This window comes from Micropterus salmoides, unplaced genomic scaffold (genome assembly GCF_014851395.1).
Source record: "Micropterus salmoides isolate LMB-PRFRI ecotype aquatic unplaced genomic scaffold, ASM1485139v1 Ms_hic_scaffold_10, whole genome shotgun sequence".
Taxonomy (NCBI): domain Eukaryota; kingdom Metazoa; phylum Chordata; class Actinopteri; order Centrarchiformes; family Centrarchidae; genus Micropterus; species Micropterus salmoides.
Genome location: NW_024040041.1, coordinates 10,990,757 through 11,008,095, shown reverse-complemented (window position 1 = coordinate 11,008,095; position 17,339 = coordinate 10,990,757). Strand labels below are relative to the sequence as shown.

The 17,339-nt window shown below is 42.0% G+C and overlaps 1 protein-coding gene across 3 annotated transcripts in view; it reads left to right on the top strand.

Annotated features, from left to right (window-relative positions):
* The window catches only part of llgl1 (LLGL scribble cell polarity complex component 1), a 44,499-nt gene that overhangs the window by 5,141 nt on the left and 22,019 nt on the right, over positions 1-17,339 (top strand). For 2 of the 3 annotated variants that reach the window (XM_038695891.1, XM_038695883.1), the window contains exons 3-9: positions 11,097-11,178; positions 11,291-11,430; positions 11,582-11,728; positions 14,572-14,734; positions 14,956-15,091; positions 16,492-16,546; positions 17,138-17,292. In XM_038695891.1, coding sequence (XP_038551819.1) covers positions 11,097-11,178; positions 11,291-11,430; positions 11,582-11,728; positions 14,572-14,734; positions 14,956-15,091; positions 16,492-16,546; positions 17,138-17,292 — 878 coding nt within the window. The remainder of the gene's footprint in view (positions 1-11,096; positions 11,179-11,290; positions 11,431-11,581; positions 11,729-14,571; positions 14,735-14,955; positions 15,092-16,491; positions 16,547-17,137; positions 17,293-17,339) is intronic. The other variant, XM_038695899.1, reaches the window with a different exon arrangement.

Here is a 17,339-nt window from a genome sequence, read left to right as displayed (position 1 = left end):
TTAGTCAAAAGGATTTCTTTGTACAATAGTAGATCATAATCATCTCTTAAGGCTTTAAACAGTTTAAGGGGTAAAGTCGTCTTTTGTTGAACTTCCAATAACCCTTGCAACCTGATGAAGCAAAGCTAGTGGACACATCTTTGTTTTCATGAGGTCAGACATCAGAAAGGTCAGCAAAGCCTGCAAACCAGGTGGATATAGTGAGTTTACTTTATGGATCCTCTCAGATTTTCAACTGGTTGTTTTCATTATTGATAAATCTGCAGAATATTTTTTTTTTCAAGGAATCAATTGGTATATAAAATGTCAAAAGTGAATCATTGCCCATTACAATTGCTCAGGGATCAAGGTCTTCAAAATGTCTTATTCAACCAACGTTCCAAAACCCAAAGATGATCTTTATAAGATAAGCTGTTGGGTGATTTTCCTGAATAAATTCTTGAAAAACAATTAATCAATTATCAAAATACTTGCAGGTGTTTTATATGTTGATCATTTAATCGACTCACCTTTTCAGTTTTATTGTCGGGGCTGCAGTTGGTGATAGACTGTAACAAACTTTACCTCATCTTAGTTCTTAAAATCAGTTCTTATCCTTTATTTTGAACAAGTATATTTTTTGTGTGCGTCCATATTCCCTGATAATCTCAGACTTGCTGACTTCGGTTTAACCTAGTCGTGCCTGCCAGCATACCTGCTAGCACGATAGAGCCCACTCACTCACTTACTTCTAGCTTGTAGTGGTTTGATTCTCACACACATTGACGCCTGAGCAGTGTACAGTGTGTGCCGAGTTCCAGCAATAGTTCAGGATTAAAGACAACGAGTAGACGTGGAGTGTATCGACTCAATTACAAAGAAGAGAGGAAAATTGCAAAAATTGAGTTTTATTTATTTTTGTTGTTTGAACTTCTGTTCTCCGTCTTGGCACAGATCCTCCTCCGCTCGTTCACATGTTCGCTCTATCTCGGCCTCTCCAGTTTCTCACTTTTTCTCTTTCCCTCACTCCCTGCGTGTTTATGAAGGCAGAGTCGTATTACGCTCTGAGAGTTTCTGCTTCGACCACAGACTGGGGCTCAGCAGAGGGAAGGGGACAATGTGGTGTGGAGTTTTTGTGTGTATGTCGAGAGAGATCATGTGTGGGGGTGGTGGGAGCGATCTTGGGGAGTCTGTCTCCTGTTGAAGAATGCATGTTGCGCTGCCCTGGGTTAACCTTTCCCGTGCGTGCGTGCGTGCGTGCGTGCGTGCGTGCGTGCGTGCGTGCGTGCGTGCGTGCGTGCGCGCAGATTGAGTGAGTAAGAGCTTTGTTGCTCAGTCTAGTCTTAATAAAGGAAGCTTTTGAATTGGTTTCCAAGGCAACCAGCGCAGTTGCTGAGGATGAGAAGAGCTTGCAGCCTGTAGGGTATTAAGTCTGCTGCTCAGCGCGTCAAGACACCAGAGTTTGTTGATAGAAATGCATCAGTCATGGGCCGAAAGTATTGCAGCACATCTTAGTAACCCTCACACACTAAAAGTATGAAACTCTGGACAATACAGGATGTGCTGAGTCACACTGAAACTTGTGACCATGAAACTTCAGACTGCAATCAAACAGCCAGAGGACGAGCTAATATTGACACACACACACACACACACACACACACACACACACACACACACACACACACACACACACACACACACACACAGACACACAGACACACACACACACAGACACACACACACAGACACACAGACACACACACACACACACACAGACACACAGACACACAGACACACAGACACACACACACACAGACACACACACACACACACACACACACACACACACACACACACACACACACACAGACACACACACACACACACACACACAGACACACACACACACACACACACACACACACACACACACACTGTAACACACACACAGACACACACACAGACACACACACACAGACACACACACAGACACACACACACACACAGACACACACACAGACACACACACACACACAGACACACACACAGACACACACACACACAGACACACACAGACACAGACACACACACACAGACACACACACACACAGACACAGACACACACACACACACACACACACACAGACACACACACACACTGTAACACACACACAGACACACACAGACACACACACAGACACACACAGACACAGACACACACAGAGACACAGACACACACACACACACACACACACACACACACACACACACACACACACACACACACACACACACACACACACACACACACACACACAGAGAGAGAGCAGAGCTTTGATCTGTGTGTTTGTGGGTGTGCTCCAGCTGTCTGTCTGACATCCTGTCGGTCACACACGCCACGCTGCGTGATCACCCTGTTCTGTAATATTCATCAGAAAAGTATTTGTCATTTCTTCATATTCAAGTGGCAGTTGCCTGCGAAGCACTGCTTGCTGACGTCATAGGGCTGCAGCTTGATTTTGTATACAGGAAATCTTTCACACTGTGAATCATCTACTTTTGTAGTGTGAGTGTGTACACACACAGCATTACACTGACTTGTGAATGAACAGAATGTAAAAGTTCATTTTGTTTCATTTCCTGCACATAGTGGCCTGAGAGGCTGATTGATGGCTGCTTTAGCTAACGTGAAAGAATCCTAAATTGTTTATCCATTGCCAGTCAACAAGATTTGGTAGTTTGTGAGTCTGTAAATTCCTGATGTGCTTGTTTGTGCCACACATTTCACTTCCAGTTGTACTACAACTTTTCCTGCCCTTTTTATTGCCAGCTTTTTATATGTACCAAGTCACATTCAAGTGTTGTCTTGCCTAGCTGCACAGACTGGTTTGTATTGGAGAAACGTTTGTAGGATGTCTCAAATGTAATCTACCTTCTTTTATTTATTTATTTATTTATTTGTCCTAAATAAACCGATAAGTCATTATTTCATTGTTTGGTAGCTTTATAATAGAGTTGAAGAAACAGACTCTGATTCCCTCTTTTAACATGCCCTTCATCTCTTCCCTCCTCTTTTGCTTCTCACCCACACACTGCCTACTCTCTAACTCTGCCTTTACTTTATGTCTTATACAGCACTTATTCTCTCACTGCACACTATCTTTAGTCTCTTCCTCTCACGTCTCTCTTTTCTTCATTCCTCTCCTATCACCATGTCTCTTTTGTCTCTGTCACTCAGTCCCCTGACTATAACCCCCCCCTTCACCCTCCTTTCCCTGTCTTTGGTCCGTGCCAGTCTCCTCACCCCCACACCTCTACACACTTACAGATGAATGGAGACACACACACATTTGGACACTCATCCATTTGGCAACAAGTTAGAGGGGCTTGTGTCGTAGAGATACGGGGTGTGTGTGTGTGTGTGTGTGTGTGTGTGTGTGTGTGTGTGTGTGTGTGTGTGTGGTCTCACCAATTTGGACAGTGAAAAGGCCGTTGAATAGTGGAGTTGAGAAACGAAAAAGAAAACAAAAAAACCGACGAACCAGGTTGTGAAAAAACAATCAGTCTCTTAAAGTCTGAATTGGTAGTCAAGTGTGACTGAAATAAAGTGAAGAATAAAAATGTAGAGTATAGCGTAATGGTAGTGCTAGCTAGATCAAAAATGTCATAATATTGCCAAAACTTCCTCCTCCTTCATTGGTAGTGTCACTGCTATAACAAGCCTGTCATTAAGGTAATGTTGTAACAGATTTCTGTGTTAACTTTGGCACAAGTAAAAGATGGGTCCGCTTAGGATCTGCTTACATAAGTCTAAGGGACAGTGGTGCTTTGAGCTAAGTGCTAATGCCAGCATGTGGGCATGCTCACAATGCTAATGCTGATGGTTAGCAGGTATAATGTTACCAGGTTCACCATCATATTTGCTAACATTTGCTAAATATCACTAAACACAAAGTGCATCTGATGGGAATATCATTTGTTTTGTAGATATTTGGTCCTAAATCAAAGTGTTGGAACAATCTATTTTGATCTGATGATGGCGCTGAAAAGTTAAAGGCTCCCCAAAGTGCTTATAGTTTATCATGAAGGGAACATGACTGTCTGTATCAGCTTTCAATGTAATCCATGCAATAGATTTCCTGGGAAATCCCAAATTTTAACCTGCTGGTGGCACTGGAGGAAAAGTCAGAGGATCACCAAAGGTAGGATTCATCTCCGGGGGACCATAAATGTTTTTAGTATTAGAGGTAAACTCTAATTTGCAATGTTTTGTCGCTGATTCAACAGTAAAGGATATCTTGTTTGACTGCTGCTGTGTCAGGGGGAGGGTGCACAGTGTGAGTGGGACAGAGAGGGAAGTGTGGGAGGTGGAGAGGTACTAGCTGAGGGACAGGATGCAAATGAGACGGGATTGTTTCTCTAGTGGGTGGGTGGAGTTGTTTGGCTTGTCTTGTTGTAGACTGCCTTTTGCCAGACGTCTGAGGAGTTTCTGACTGTGTGTTGTGTGTGCAGGGACGAAAAGGGAGTGGGAGAAAAAGGTCACAGATGACGCCTCAAAAGTTTAGAGCTAAACCAATTTCACTTGTGTTGTCTGAAGCTTTCTGGGATTTTCTTTTCTGACTTTAACTCTGGCCTATATGGTCAAAGTCTTTCTGTGTGGTCAACTTGTAAATTCATGCTTGGGCCTAGCGATCCAAACTTCCTGTCCATCCCTATCTTCTGTCATGTGTGTGTGTGTGTGTGTGTGTTTGCGCGCGCATTAAAGGGTGTGCTGGCTGTTGTCTGTGTGTCCGCATGGAGGGACAATGCCTTCTGTTGGTCTGTATTCAGACCGTGAAATCGCTTTATCCCTGCTAACGCTTTCTCTCTGCATCACCGGGCAATCACACTGTGTGTGTGTGTGTGTGTGTGTGTGTGGAAGAGACAGTGAGTCAGTGATTATTAGTTACTGTAGGCCTCCATTGTGTGCATTTCAGGGTTCTCTGGTGAGCAATCCAGCAAATCTTTGCATGTTCCACTCAGAACAGGCAGGTTGATGACTGCTTATCCTTACACAGATCAGCACTGTTTTCATGCTGACTTTTTTTATTAACCTGTAAGTAACGTAACCTTTCAAGAAACATCCTCAACATTTATTTCGATATTATTTATTCTTTTCCAAATTGCATTGCGGAGGCATTTTGAATTACTGGTGTGAGTCAGTATTTACAGCTCTTTACAGAGAATTGACTTGACTGCCTTTATCCTTTGGTGTTACGGGTGTGTGTGTGTTTGAACTGCATCTGAAAGCCTCTGATGTTCCTGGCGAGGCATCCTGAGAATTTGCAGCAATTCCTTTCATCTCTCTTTTCTGTTTTTTATCCACACGTCTTAAATTTAAACATACATTTTTGTGGCATGTTTTTGAAATCGCAGAGTCATCGGTCCTTGTATTCGGAATAAGTTGAGAGTTTTTAGTCACACATTTATGTCTCCCTCAAGATTAATTGTTATTACTTTTGTGATCCAGTGACTTTCCTTTAGCGCATTAGGTCAAACTTTCACTTTGTCCAGTCAGATTATGACCAAATTCAGAGGAGACACACACTAACGCACATTTATAAGGAGGTTACACCAAGAGGGACTTGAGGTACAGCTGTCCTTAGTGAGGAGGTGATGACATCCTCTCTGGGAATCCCTCCACCAGCTGTTCTCTGACATCACCAGGACCAGAAAGTGTGCCTGTGTGTGTGATCTGTAAATCATGTGCCACAGTCGCGCTTTTAGTGTTTTGTTTTTTGTTGTCGCGATCACACAACCTCTGCTCTGCTTTACAACCATAAAAGTTAAGCCAATTCGGAAGTGCTTTAAACCTGCATTTTTTTGGTATGGCCTGTAGATGATGACTCCAATGATTGCAAAAATAAATCAGATTGGATAGAAGGCTATGACCTTCTTCAGGTTTTATTATCTTTACAAAACCCGGATCCTTGTAACACAACTGTTTGACACATTTTGCAGTTTCACTCTTACGTCACCGTTCTTCCTTTGGTTACGTAAAGCAGTAGTTGGACATTTTGGGAAATTTGCTGAGAATACAGATACCTCTCTCATGTCTGTCTGTTAAATATGAAGTCACAGCCAGGAGACTTGGCTTAGCATAGCACAAAGACTGAAAACGGGAAAACGGTTTGCCTGGCTCGGTCTGAACGTCCAAGAACCGTGTGTTATGGGGGGGTTAGGTGCTGAACTATTTCATGGCCAGGTGAAGTAACTTCTTGACATGTTGTCGACGCTATGAGTTTGCCAAGCAAGAAGCGGAGAGACCAGGTAGTCAGGAACGTAACCCCCCGTAATGCCGCAACTCATTTTTAAACTTTGTACAAATTAAACAATTGATATATAACCATAGACTGTATAAAAGATCGGACATGTCTATAATTGAAACGGTGGAGCCAGCTGGCTTTGTTTGCTAGGTGCATCTGTAATTCACTTTAATTGTGCAAATTTTGGCTAGCAAAAAACAGGCTTAAAACAAAACATCCTTACTGGAAAACATTACAGGCCGACTCCTAATAAGGTTTCTCAACAGCGCTGGTAAAATTTACACAGTGCAGTGGAAACGAGACGCCTTGTGCAAGTTTAAATTACTTCTGCGTGGCTTCACTTTATATACCCTGCGAATTCCTGCTTGTATATAACATGTTAATCAGTGAGCTTTAGAAGTTTGGAAGTCAGACCCTGGCTAGCCATTTCCCTGTTCTCAGTCTCTATGCTAATCTGCTCATCTTCTCACCTGACTCTGTGCAAAAAAGTGAACAACCGTATTTCCCAAAATGCTGATATGGATATTGTTCATCAGTAGTGCTTTATTAGTCTCTCCTTTTCTTCTGTCTTAGTCTCTCTGTTTGTCTGGACTGATGGTTCATGACCCATGAGTGAATGTTCCTCTAACACCTCCACCTCCAGCTGTCTGAGGCATGTGTTATTGCAGTGAAATAAACCGGGGACAGGAAGTGACAACACTTAAGGAATGCTAGTATTGCACTCAGCTGGGCCTCCAGGGAATTGGAATAGGGAGGGAACCAAAAAAAGGGATTTAGGTTGGGAGAAGAAAGAGGAGGGCAAGTACATTTCACTGAGCCTGAGAATCAGACCGGAGCGCGGAGGAGTTAGAAGAAGAGGGAGCTTAGTGCAGAGAAAGGAGGCAATTGAGAAATGTTGGTAGTAAAACTCCACCGGACCCCCATGTGGCAAACGAGTGGTTTCGGGCAGAGATGGAGAAAGATGGTTAGAGCAAAGAAACAAATTGTGGTAACCTTTCCTCTAACCACAGAGCTGTGAGATAGCAGTGGAAAGACAGAGTTAAAGAAAGTGTAGAAAAGGTTAATAGATCACTGAGTGTCATACAAGGGGTTGAGAGTGGAGGGATAAAGGGAAAGAAAGGAGCAGAGTGGAGATGAAGATGAGTGGATTTGTATACAATTCTTGTGCATGCAGGAAACGGACAAGAAAAGACCTGTGCCAGTCGAGGAAAGATATGAATAAGAATGAAAAGAGGAGGTTATTAAATGTATCTAGTTATAATATTTAATTAATAAAAAGAGGATAGTTAATATAAAACGATGATTGTAGGAATACAGAAATGAACCTCTCCACACAGTCGCATACAAACGAGAACTCCCCAGATTTCCACTTACTTTTCTGCATTTTTAATCCACATTCCTACAGGCTTATGTAAGCAGTGTACTAAAGTGTGTCAGTATTGCTCACAAGTGTGCGTGTGTGTGTGTGTGTGTGTGTGTGTGTGTGTGTGTGTGTGTGTGTGGCTGCAAGCGTGTGTGCAAATTCGCAATTTAGACCAATTTAGCATCGTATCCACGGCGTCACAGTTCCTGAGCGTAGCATTTATTTTATCAGCTCAGCTTCGTTTGCTGGACTAACAAAGGGAGGAGTCTGTGAAGATTGCTGTTGATTATACACGCACACACACAGAGAGACAGAGTGGTGTTTATGTATCTGCGTCATCTGGTGTTGGTAATTGCTATGAGCTTTGTTATAGTGTTCTAATTTCGCCCCTACTATTACACCTAACCAGTGTGTTTCTTTTGGTTTGTAGCTCATAATTACTACTTTCAGTGTAGCACTCAGTCACACATTTTATTTCTGTTTCTATTTTAAAAGAAAAAGCTTTGAAGAAAGTAGGAATGCTTTAAGATATTCCTCTCGCCCTGCTGGTGTGTGTTTTTTGTTTTCATGTTAACATGGTGATGGGTTGATGAGGCTGATTTGTAAGTGAGGAAGGCTCGCTGTCCATAGCGTGTGTACATAATGTGTCAACACTGTGTATGAATTGTGTTGGGGTGACTTTAAACTGTCTGGAGGAGATATAAGGATGTAATTGGTAGCTGCTCATAGCCTTCCACACCGCCAGACGTAATATGACATTTGGTTGTCACTTTTTCACCAAACTGTCCTACCATACAAGTAAGTCTGGAGTCTGACTGATAACCCTGGCAGTGTTGGTGGCATGCTTCAGAGGAGAGAGACTGAATAATTAGGGTGAGAAAATGATATTTCAAGAGGAACGGTAAAAGTGGCCTAATGCAGTGTTGGATCTTATCCAGTAAGAGGAGGTGGGAACCTCCATCAATCAGCAAACACAGTGTGACAGTGGCATGTATAGATAAATAAATATTGTTCCTGGTGGTGAAAAGTAACATATCTCAGACATCATATTTAACTTATTAGAGACCAACATTCACACCCCACATCACATTAAATTAGTTAAAAATGATACGATGGGTTATGTGAATATTGGTCAGCTCTAGAGTTGGGTATTTTTTTTAAATTGTCTCGATTTTGATTATTAGGATTATCTAATCTCAGTGATTCCAACCCCTTTATCACAAATCTTGTCACAGCTCGGTGACATTCCTCCACAGGAATTTCTGTACTAGAGGGTGTATCTGGGGAATTTGTAGACATCATTCTTTTACCTTCAGTATAGAAGTTGAATTACTGCTTATATATGATTTGTACCTGAGCGTGAGACGTTGCTACTGTTAGCGTTAGGTAGATCCGGGGAGTCCTTGTAGCTGGGAGACCGCAACACAGTGAACATGGCGCATTCCTTCAGATTCGCGCTGTGTTGAACTAAATGCTTCTTCATGTTTAGGGATGGGGATTGTTAATTTTTATTGATAGCCTTATTGAGACTGCTTAACGATACGATTCTTTATCGATACTTTACTATTATTTAGTGATGGTTATTTGGTAAGACCAGACCCAACGGGCAAGAGGTAATGTTAGGCCTGCACGGGATGAGGAAAATATTCAATGTCCAATAACGTTATATATTGAGATGACATATCACTTGCGATAAATAAACATACATTGAAGTGTACATGTTAACTGCCTGGTTGTTTTTAATATAATATTTTAAATACAGCTAAATGTTGTTTCTAGAGCAGCAACATTAATGTTTACAACAGCAAAGTAACTCAATAACTTTATCTGACATCACAAGTAGTGAGTGAGGTTTAGAAAGAATAACATCAGTCTGTATCAGTCCCTCCTCTCTCGCTGGCTTTTAAGACTACAGACCAGTCTGTGCTCCAGACAGACAGCTTTCTATTTAGCTTGTTTTTAACATTTGACTAATGCCAAGCTAGCGTTAGCTGTGCTTGTATAAAACATACAGGATGAGATACTGAGGACAGAGATGATTAAATTAACCATTTCTACATGTTTAACGTTACCTTACAGACAGGTGTATTGATTAACTATTGTCATTTTACTTGCAAAGGTTTTATTGCACGTACTTACAGTAACGAGCGTCATCAACTAACGTTACAGTAGTTTGGAGCTAACTTAACCCTCACCATATTCCACCGTGACAGCGCAGCCTCTCGCTGCATGTGTGTGTGTGTGTGTGTGTGTGGGAGCCCACAGAGAGCAGGCAGACTGCAGCCTGATGATTTTCTTATCCATTGCGTTTCAAATTAAATCAGATTGGATGCTCGAGACATAGCGTTACATCATAGGACCCGCAAGTCTCGATAGCAGTATCGGTAAGCTCGAACCTTATTAATTTTTGAAAAAATAAATTTTGGGACAGGTGTTGTGCCGAAAAGTGATCATGTGCCGAAAAGTGATTGCCGTCTGCTGGAGCTGTATTGCCCAGTCTCTTCAATCACTTTCTGGCAATTGAAATAGCCTACTGCATTTTTTTGGGTTGTATTTGCCATTTAAAGGTATTTTAAGAGATAAAAAGTACTAGGTGAGCTATAATCTGCCAAATATAACTCTTCTGAATGAAATCAACTAATTTCAGGGCAGAAATAACCTTTCAGTCAATAACAAAAGGCTTCAATCATTTTCTGGCAAGTGAAATACTGCATTTTAAGAGTTGTTTTGGCCATTTAAAGGTATTATAATGGCTTGGTTGGTAGGGCTACACAGCAAGTAAAATAATGCAGAGTCATAAGGATAATTGCAAAATTGTCTTCATTTTATATCTAAATTGGCAGTAATGTTAATTAGGCTACAGCCATTTTCCAAATATAAACAAAGATATTAGTCGTAGGCCTACCAAACATCAGTTTTCAGCAGACGATCACTTTTCGGCACAACACCGGGTCCTGTGGTCCGCCATGGTCCAGAAATGTAAAGAGAAGTACTCTCTTCTTGCATGCTTTGTTGACGTACTGTGTAACAAATAATATGACGCTAAGTCCTGGCAGATAAGTGCAACTTTTATGGACTGTAAAATGGTCACTGCAGTTCAATTGAGAGCGCAACTGAAATATGCAAAAAGTCAGGAAAACCGAAAAGCAGAATCGAAATGCATGAGTCTTATTTAATCCACGGCTCTTGGAAATGAGAAGGGGGGAGATGGAGAGGACAGGAACAGAAGTCAAAGGGAGTGGCGGGATGGGAATCATAGATAAATTTTTATGTGTAAATATGCAGTTGTAATATGAATAAAAGCTATTTTTACTGCCATGTCACCTTGTATCACACACGGCACCCTTACAGCTGAATCGGGGATCTGGTGTGTCTGCTGGCTGTAAAGACTAGGCGGCTAGTTTTAGTTTGCTTTGTTGTGAATTTCCTTGACTGGACCCTTCCAGCTACGGGGCCCCTGGTGTGGAGTTCACAGGACTACACAGAGACACCACTGCTGTCATACAGATCCTTTTCCTGCCTGGACAGGTAAGCTCCGTGCCACTAATTTCCTGAATGTAAAAACTCTTAAAAAAAAAAAAAAAAAATGATGGAGCATGGTGGCCAAAGTGACGTTAATGTTTACCTTGCTCTGTGATAGGGCCGCCTGCTGTCACTGTTGGATGACAACACGATTCACCTGTGGGAGCTGGTGGCCGGTGTTAAGAGAGAGGGCGTGGTCAGTCTACAGGAAGTGGGCAACTACAGCCTCCCAGGAAGGCCTGGAATTGAGAGCTGCAGGTACATTATTAAGCCTGCTAATACCGTTTTAGAATTAAAGTTGTTTTTGCTATATCCATTCAATGTAATTGCACTCATTAGTTACCTTTCTATATAGTTCCTTATTAAAAATGTCAGCCTCACTCATCTCATTCTTACTCCTCTTCATCAGTGCCACTCGGGTGACTGTCCTCCTCTTGCTGCAGTCTTGCGACCTGCTCTGCATTGGAACAGAGGGAGGGGGCGTGTACTTTCTGGAGTTGCCCCACCTCTCCCTGAAGGACAACCAGACACTGCTCCAGGATCAGGTCACGCAGAGGTAAGACTGTGTAATGTAAATTACTTTTATAGAGCAAAGGTCAACGAATAAATACAAAATGTAAAATCAAATAAAACAGAGAGCCAAGTTAAGGATTGACCATTGATCATTTGTAAAATACTTCCCATGTTAAATCTATGTAGTTTCTCCCTTTCTCTCTTCTCAGCTCAGTCTTCATTCTCTCCATCCCTCTCACAGTGTGTCTTTCTTTAACCACTAAACACTCCAGTTTCTTTCACTCACAGCTCCAGCTGAGCAGGTCAGACACACACATCCATGCAGAAACAAATATCCCTCCTGACGCTGGCAGCAGCAGGCAGGTCGGGGTCGTGTTGCTTCAGGGACCATGAGAACGGTCAGATTTTGGATATTGTTTGGCGAGTAGAGCAAGAGATATCACATCTATATAACTGAAAAATAGTATTCTCTGTGTACTGATTAATACATTTTTGGGAATAGACATTTTGGGGAAAATAAGGACTTGGACAAAATACAATACAGTATATACAATGAAATGGCTACAGTTGCTACTTTGTCTTGCCAATTCACATGTAACAATGTTGACTGTCAGACCTGGAAATGTTTCTTCTCACGAGCTTTTGGTTATTTGCATATGAGATTTCTGTATTTGTGGTTTTGTCTGTGCTCTTTACACTAGTTTGATGTGATCAGGATTTAGCAACATTTGATTTTAAAATGTTTGTTTCTATTGCTAGGCCAGGTCAAATACTGATCAATCCACACCCATGCAGTCCTCAAGAAACAATATTAAACAATTTTCAGGGGCTTTAAACCTGACACAAAAGGCTATAGAACTTGGCTATAGTAGCTGTAATTGCTGATGCGTCAGTTATAAACATTGCCAACTTGCATAATGTGGCAAAGGGGAATGGCTTACAATTCATAATATGCCAAAACACTACTACAACAGCATAAACAAAGAGGAACTGTGGTCACAAATGGACCAATACCAACATTAAGTGAAAGACGTTAAATTGTCTTACTACGGGACTATTATATTGTCTGGTGTTTGTTTTATTTTGACTAGTTCCTTCAACATTCATGCAGCCTAGTGTGCAGCCATGTATGAGTCCAACACTGAATCTGAGCAGAACACCGTATGAGTGGAACACAGACCTTCAGGACAAACTGGTGATGTGTCCGTATCACATTAACATACACAAAACTGCATGAAATGATCTGTGTGCGACAAACATGAACGCTGTAGTGTTTTTAAATACACACTAGAAAAGTAGTTTCCTTATTTGTCATGCTGCAGCCTTCCTCACTGCATTCCTGTGTTGATGCACTGGCAGCGTATCACAGGGCCTCTGTTGTTTCTTTTTCATTCGTCTCGTCTGTGTGATGCCCTGACTGGTTGGCCAAACCCCTCATTAACCAAACTTGTTTAGGGAAGTGGGCAGAACTGAGGCCTAACGATGGCCCTGATAAGGCTTGTGAGTGCGTGCGTGCGTGCGTTTGTGTGTGTGTGATTTGTATGGTGTGTGCAAAGGAGGGGAGGTCTTAGACAGTGAGGCTTTGTACCGGCTGCCAAAACACGGTGTTCCGGCTGGGGAAGTGTTTCAGCTGAAGCTCCAACGTGCGCGCGCACACACACACACACACACACACACACACACACACACACACACACACACACACACACACGAATACACTAACAACCTAACAACACAAACAGGCTCATCACCGGGACAGCAGGATGCTGGATTCCCTAAAAATACTTGTGAACGGACATACAGAGACAATGGAATGCTTTGTTGGAAATGTTTCTGCCTCTCTGCTTCCGGAGACGATCTTCTTCAACGAGCACTACCAAAGCAGTCAGAAGTGTGTGTGTGTGTGTGTGTGTGTGTGTCACACAGGCTGACTATCTCTTTTGCGATAGTTCTGCCTCATCTGAAGCAGAGCGACCAGAAAGCTGCATTGCTTTCTTGTCCTTCCCTCTTTGTTTGTTTTTCTCTTTCTCTGTCTCTCGTCGCCATTTCCTCTCCTGTCCTCTTCTAACTTCTCCCTGTCCTTCGCTGAGGGAATCCTCTCACATCTCGAGGGTGTGTCCTGCTCTACATTCCTCTTCTGCCTCAGAGGAATGTCTAGTTCACAAACTCCAGCAGCTCAGCTCCAGCTTGATGTTTATTTCACTGTTGTTGTTGGATAATTAGCCTGTGGTGGTATTGGAGTTTATACAGATGGTTTGAGTTTGGTGTTGATTATATCATACATACATTTTTATATTTTTGGAGTTTTGCTTTAGGTTGTTTCCCCATGTTCTACTTACCAAGTGGATTATCAGTATGCACAAATGTTTCCTCCACTCCTTATATCATCTCCCCTTTTCACTTTTTGTGAAGCCGTGTTGAGAATTGATTGTATGACAGAATTGATTAAGACAGATTTCCTCTCTACGCCCCTGTCCAAAACATGCATTTAAATGAACATTAAACATGCTTAAATAAGTGAACATAACAAAATAGTCTAAGCTTAAAGGTCCACCTACTACCTTTTTCATTACATGACCTATGTGTGGACCGTTGGTCGCATGATAACAGGTAAATAGTAAAAAGATCATGACTCTCCTGCCTCTATTCAATGATGGCCTGTTGCTCAAACTGTTGCTTTGGCTATAGGTCCACCTTTTATCTTTCCTTATTATTTTTAATCCCCTGTCAACAAGGCAGGCTCCTTCACAGACAATTATTTCACCTCGTTTTGACCTGTAGTCATATGTAGTTTCTAGCATGCTGGGTCACAAATATTATATATATAATATAAATAATATATAATATCACAGATGTGAGCTAATGGGTAATGTGTTGTTTTCCCAGCCTGCCGGATGATTACAGATGTGGAAAATCCTTGGGGCCAGTTGAATCTCTTCAGGAACATCCCCAGCAGTCAGGGAAGATCCTGATTGGCTACAGCCGGGGCCTAGTGGTCCTATGGGACCTGGACACCCGTCATGCTGAGCAGCTGTTCCTGGGCAAGCAGGTACTTGGTTTACAGAGCGTAGTGCATGTTGGTGCACCTTTTTTACTGACGATGCTCCATGATGAATATTTCATGCTGGTGCAATTAAGAATCTTTTCAAATTGTTTTATGGTGTGTGTGTGTGTGTGTAAGCTGTAACTCTACTGCTCATGCTACCTGGTCTGACAGCTGTGTGTGTGTGTGTGTGTGTGTGTGTGCGCGCGCCCCCCCCCCCCCCGCAGCAGCTGGAGAGCCTGGTGTGGGAACGCTCTGGAAAATTGTTTGTCAGTTCCCATAACGATGGGGGCTACTCCGTGTGGACTGTTACTAATGGCAACACCTACAATCACCAGCCAGTGTCCTCCAACATCCCATATGGTGAGAAATGCATACATAGCATGTCTCTTGAGCTTCCCAGCTGATGTCTTTTTGAGGCATGTTTACGCACATTGTCATCCAGGTCTGGTGGAGGGTGGTGTTTAATGCGATGTGAACGTGGACCCAATCTTAAAATTTGACAAGTTATTTTTTAACTTATCTGCTGTCTGGCTGAGACAAACCAGCCACTCCTGTCTCGACCAACGCTAACGTTACCTGCAGGCAGTGAATAACAGCAGCAGGAGGGTGGAGGACAGGAGGACAGATTGATGTCAAGTTTTTTAGTCTCTCTAGATTAACAAAAGCAAGACAAGCAAACAAATGCCATAGTGAAGTGGATAGCTACACGCTGCATGCTGATTAGTATTGGGGAAGTCCCCTTACCTGCGGGGTTGCTCTGCGCTCCTCAGGTGAACAGGAGACGAGCGCTCCTGCAGGGATGCTCTGGCATGCGAATTCCCTCTTGTTGATGTCCTGATAGCTATTTTGTAACAGTAATAGATTCAGGAAACTCACAAACAGCGAGGATCAGTCCCTCTTCCAGTGATTTGTGCTGAGCGTCGCGTACAAAAGGTTCGAGACAATTCAACTTCGGCAACGGGCGGGTGCATGTGGCGAGCACAACAGCAACAGTTTCACGGGAACGCACACATAGACTGTTTATGGAAAAAAGAAAAAAAACAAACAAGAAAACATATTTATTATGTTAACCCCTTCTGAGTAACAGGTTATGATCGTGGCTCTGGACTCTTAACTTGTTTTAACAAGCTAGATAAAAGGTAATGCCCTGGCAGTGACAAGTAGCTTCGGTTTTTTTATTTGATTTGATTACATTAATGTTGAGGTTTACAATAAATATTTTATTGCTACTGTGTAAAGGGAATACTGCTGGTAAAAAGCACCTTATTTGTTTAGTGTTTGCAAACCACATGTTATTACACTCTTGTGTATATAGCAGTACAGTTAAATTAAATTTTGAATTTATTATTCAGTTTTTTGCGATTTAATCGTGATCGAATTTTTTATAATTGCAGAAAATTATGTGATAAATCGCGATGTTATACAGTTGTCTGTCTGTCTGTAACTGAACTGCATAGCTAATATGCACACTTCAGTATTTGTTTCTGTATTGCAAGGCATATCGTCATCACACATGGCAGATTTTCCTCATATCGTGCAGGCCTACTGCTGACATATTGTGATACATAGTGACTCGAGAAATGGGGTCAGTGTTAAGGGTCAGTCTAGACGATGATGACGATCTAGAATATTTGTGGGAAAGTTAAAGCTTTGAACACATCTGCTTTAGATTTTTCTTACCCAACTCATTTTTTTTTAGTTTTAGTCTGACCAGTTTCTCTATGTTTTTTAACTTCACTGTTCATGGTTTTATGTTTTAGGTCCATTTCCCTGTAAGGCCATCAACAAGATCCTGTGGAGGACAACACAGACGGGGTGAGTTGTCTGACTTATTTTGGGTGCTAATAAATCTTTATCACTGTCTTTTATTCATTATATATGACGGTCAATTTAGTTTTTTTCATTTTCTCTCTTCTTTTTAAATTTTATATAAAATGAAAGTGTGTGTGTGTGTGTGTGTGTGTGTGTGTGTGTGTGTGTGTGTGTGTGTGTGTGTGTGTGTGTGTGTGTGTGTGTGTGTGTGTGTGTGTGTGTGTGTGTGTGTGTGTGTGTGTGTATGTGTGTATATATGTATACATACATACATTTTCACCTGGATTTTATGTCCCCCATAAATCCAACAGTTCTCTCCACCTGCCCCAAGAAAGATTGTTTGTTGAACTTGAGCAAGATACTAATAAGAGTAATAAAAAGTAAAGAGGGAGATTGGCTCATAATCAACATCTCATTTGGGTTTTCTCCCAAGTTCTTAACAAAATATTTCTTAGTAAAAAATAAGCCAGTCCATTAATAAACATATTTGAAATATGGACGGCTAATAACACCAGAAACAGTTGCTCTATGTTGTTCTAGATGACAGATAAAATTGATGTGAATAAAACAACTTTTCTGTGTGCCTCGTTCCAGTTCTCCAGTGTTGTTATACAGCGGAGGGATGCCCAGAGCCAGCTACGGTGACCGCCACTGTCTGACCATTCAACAAGACAAAGACCACGTCACTCTCGACTTCACATCCCGAGTCATTGACTTCTTCACCATCCACAGCATAGAGCCAGAGGAAGGTGAGGAGCTGGCTAGCATTGTGTGTATCTATGGATTTCTGACACAG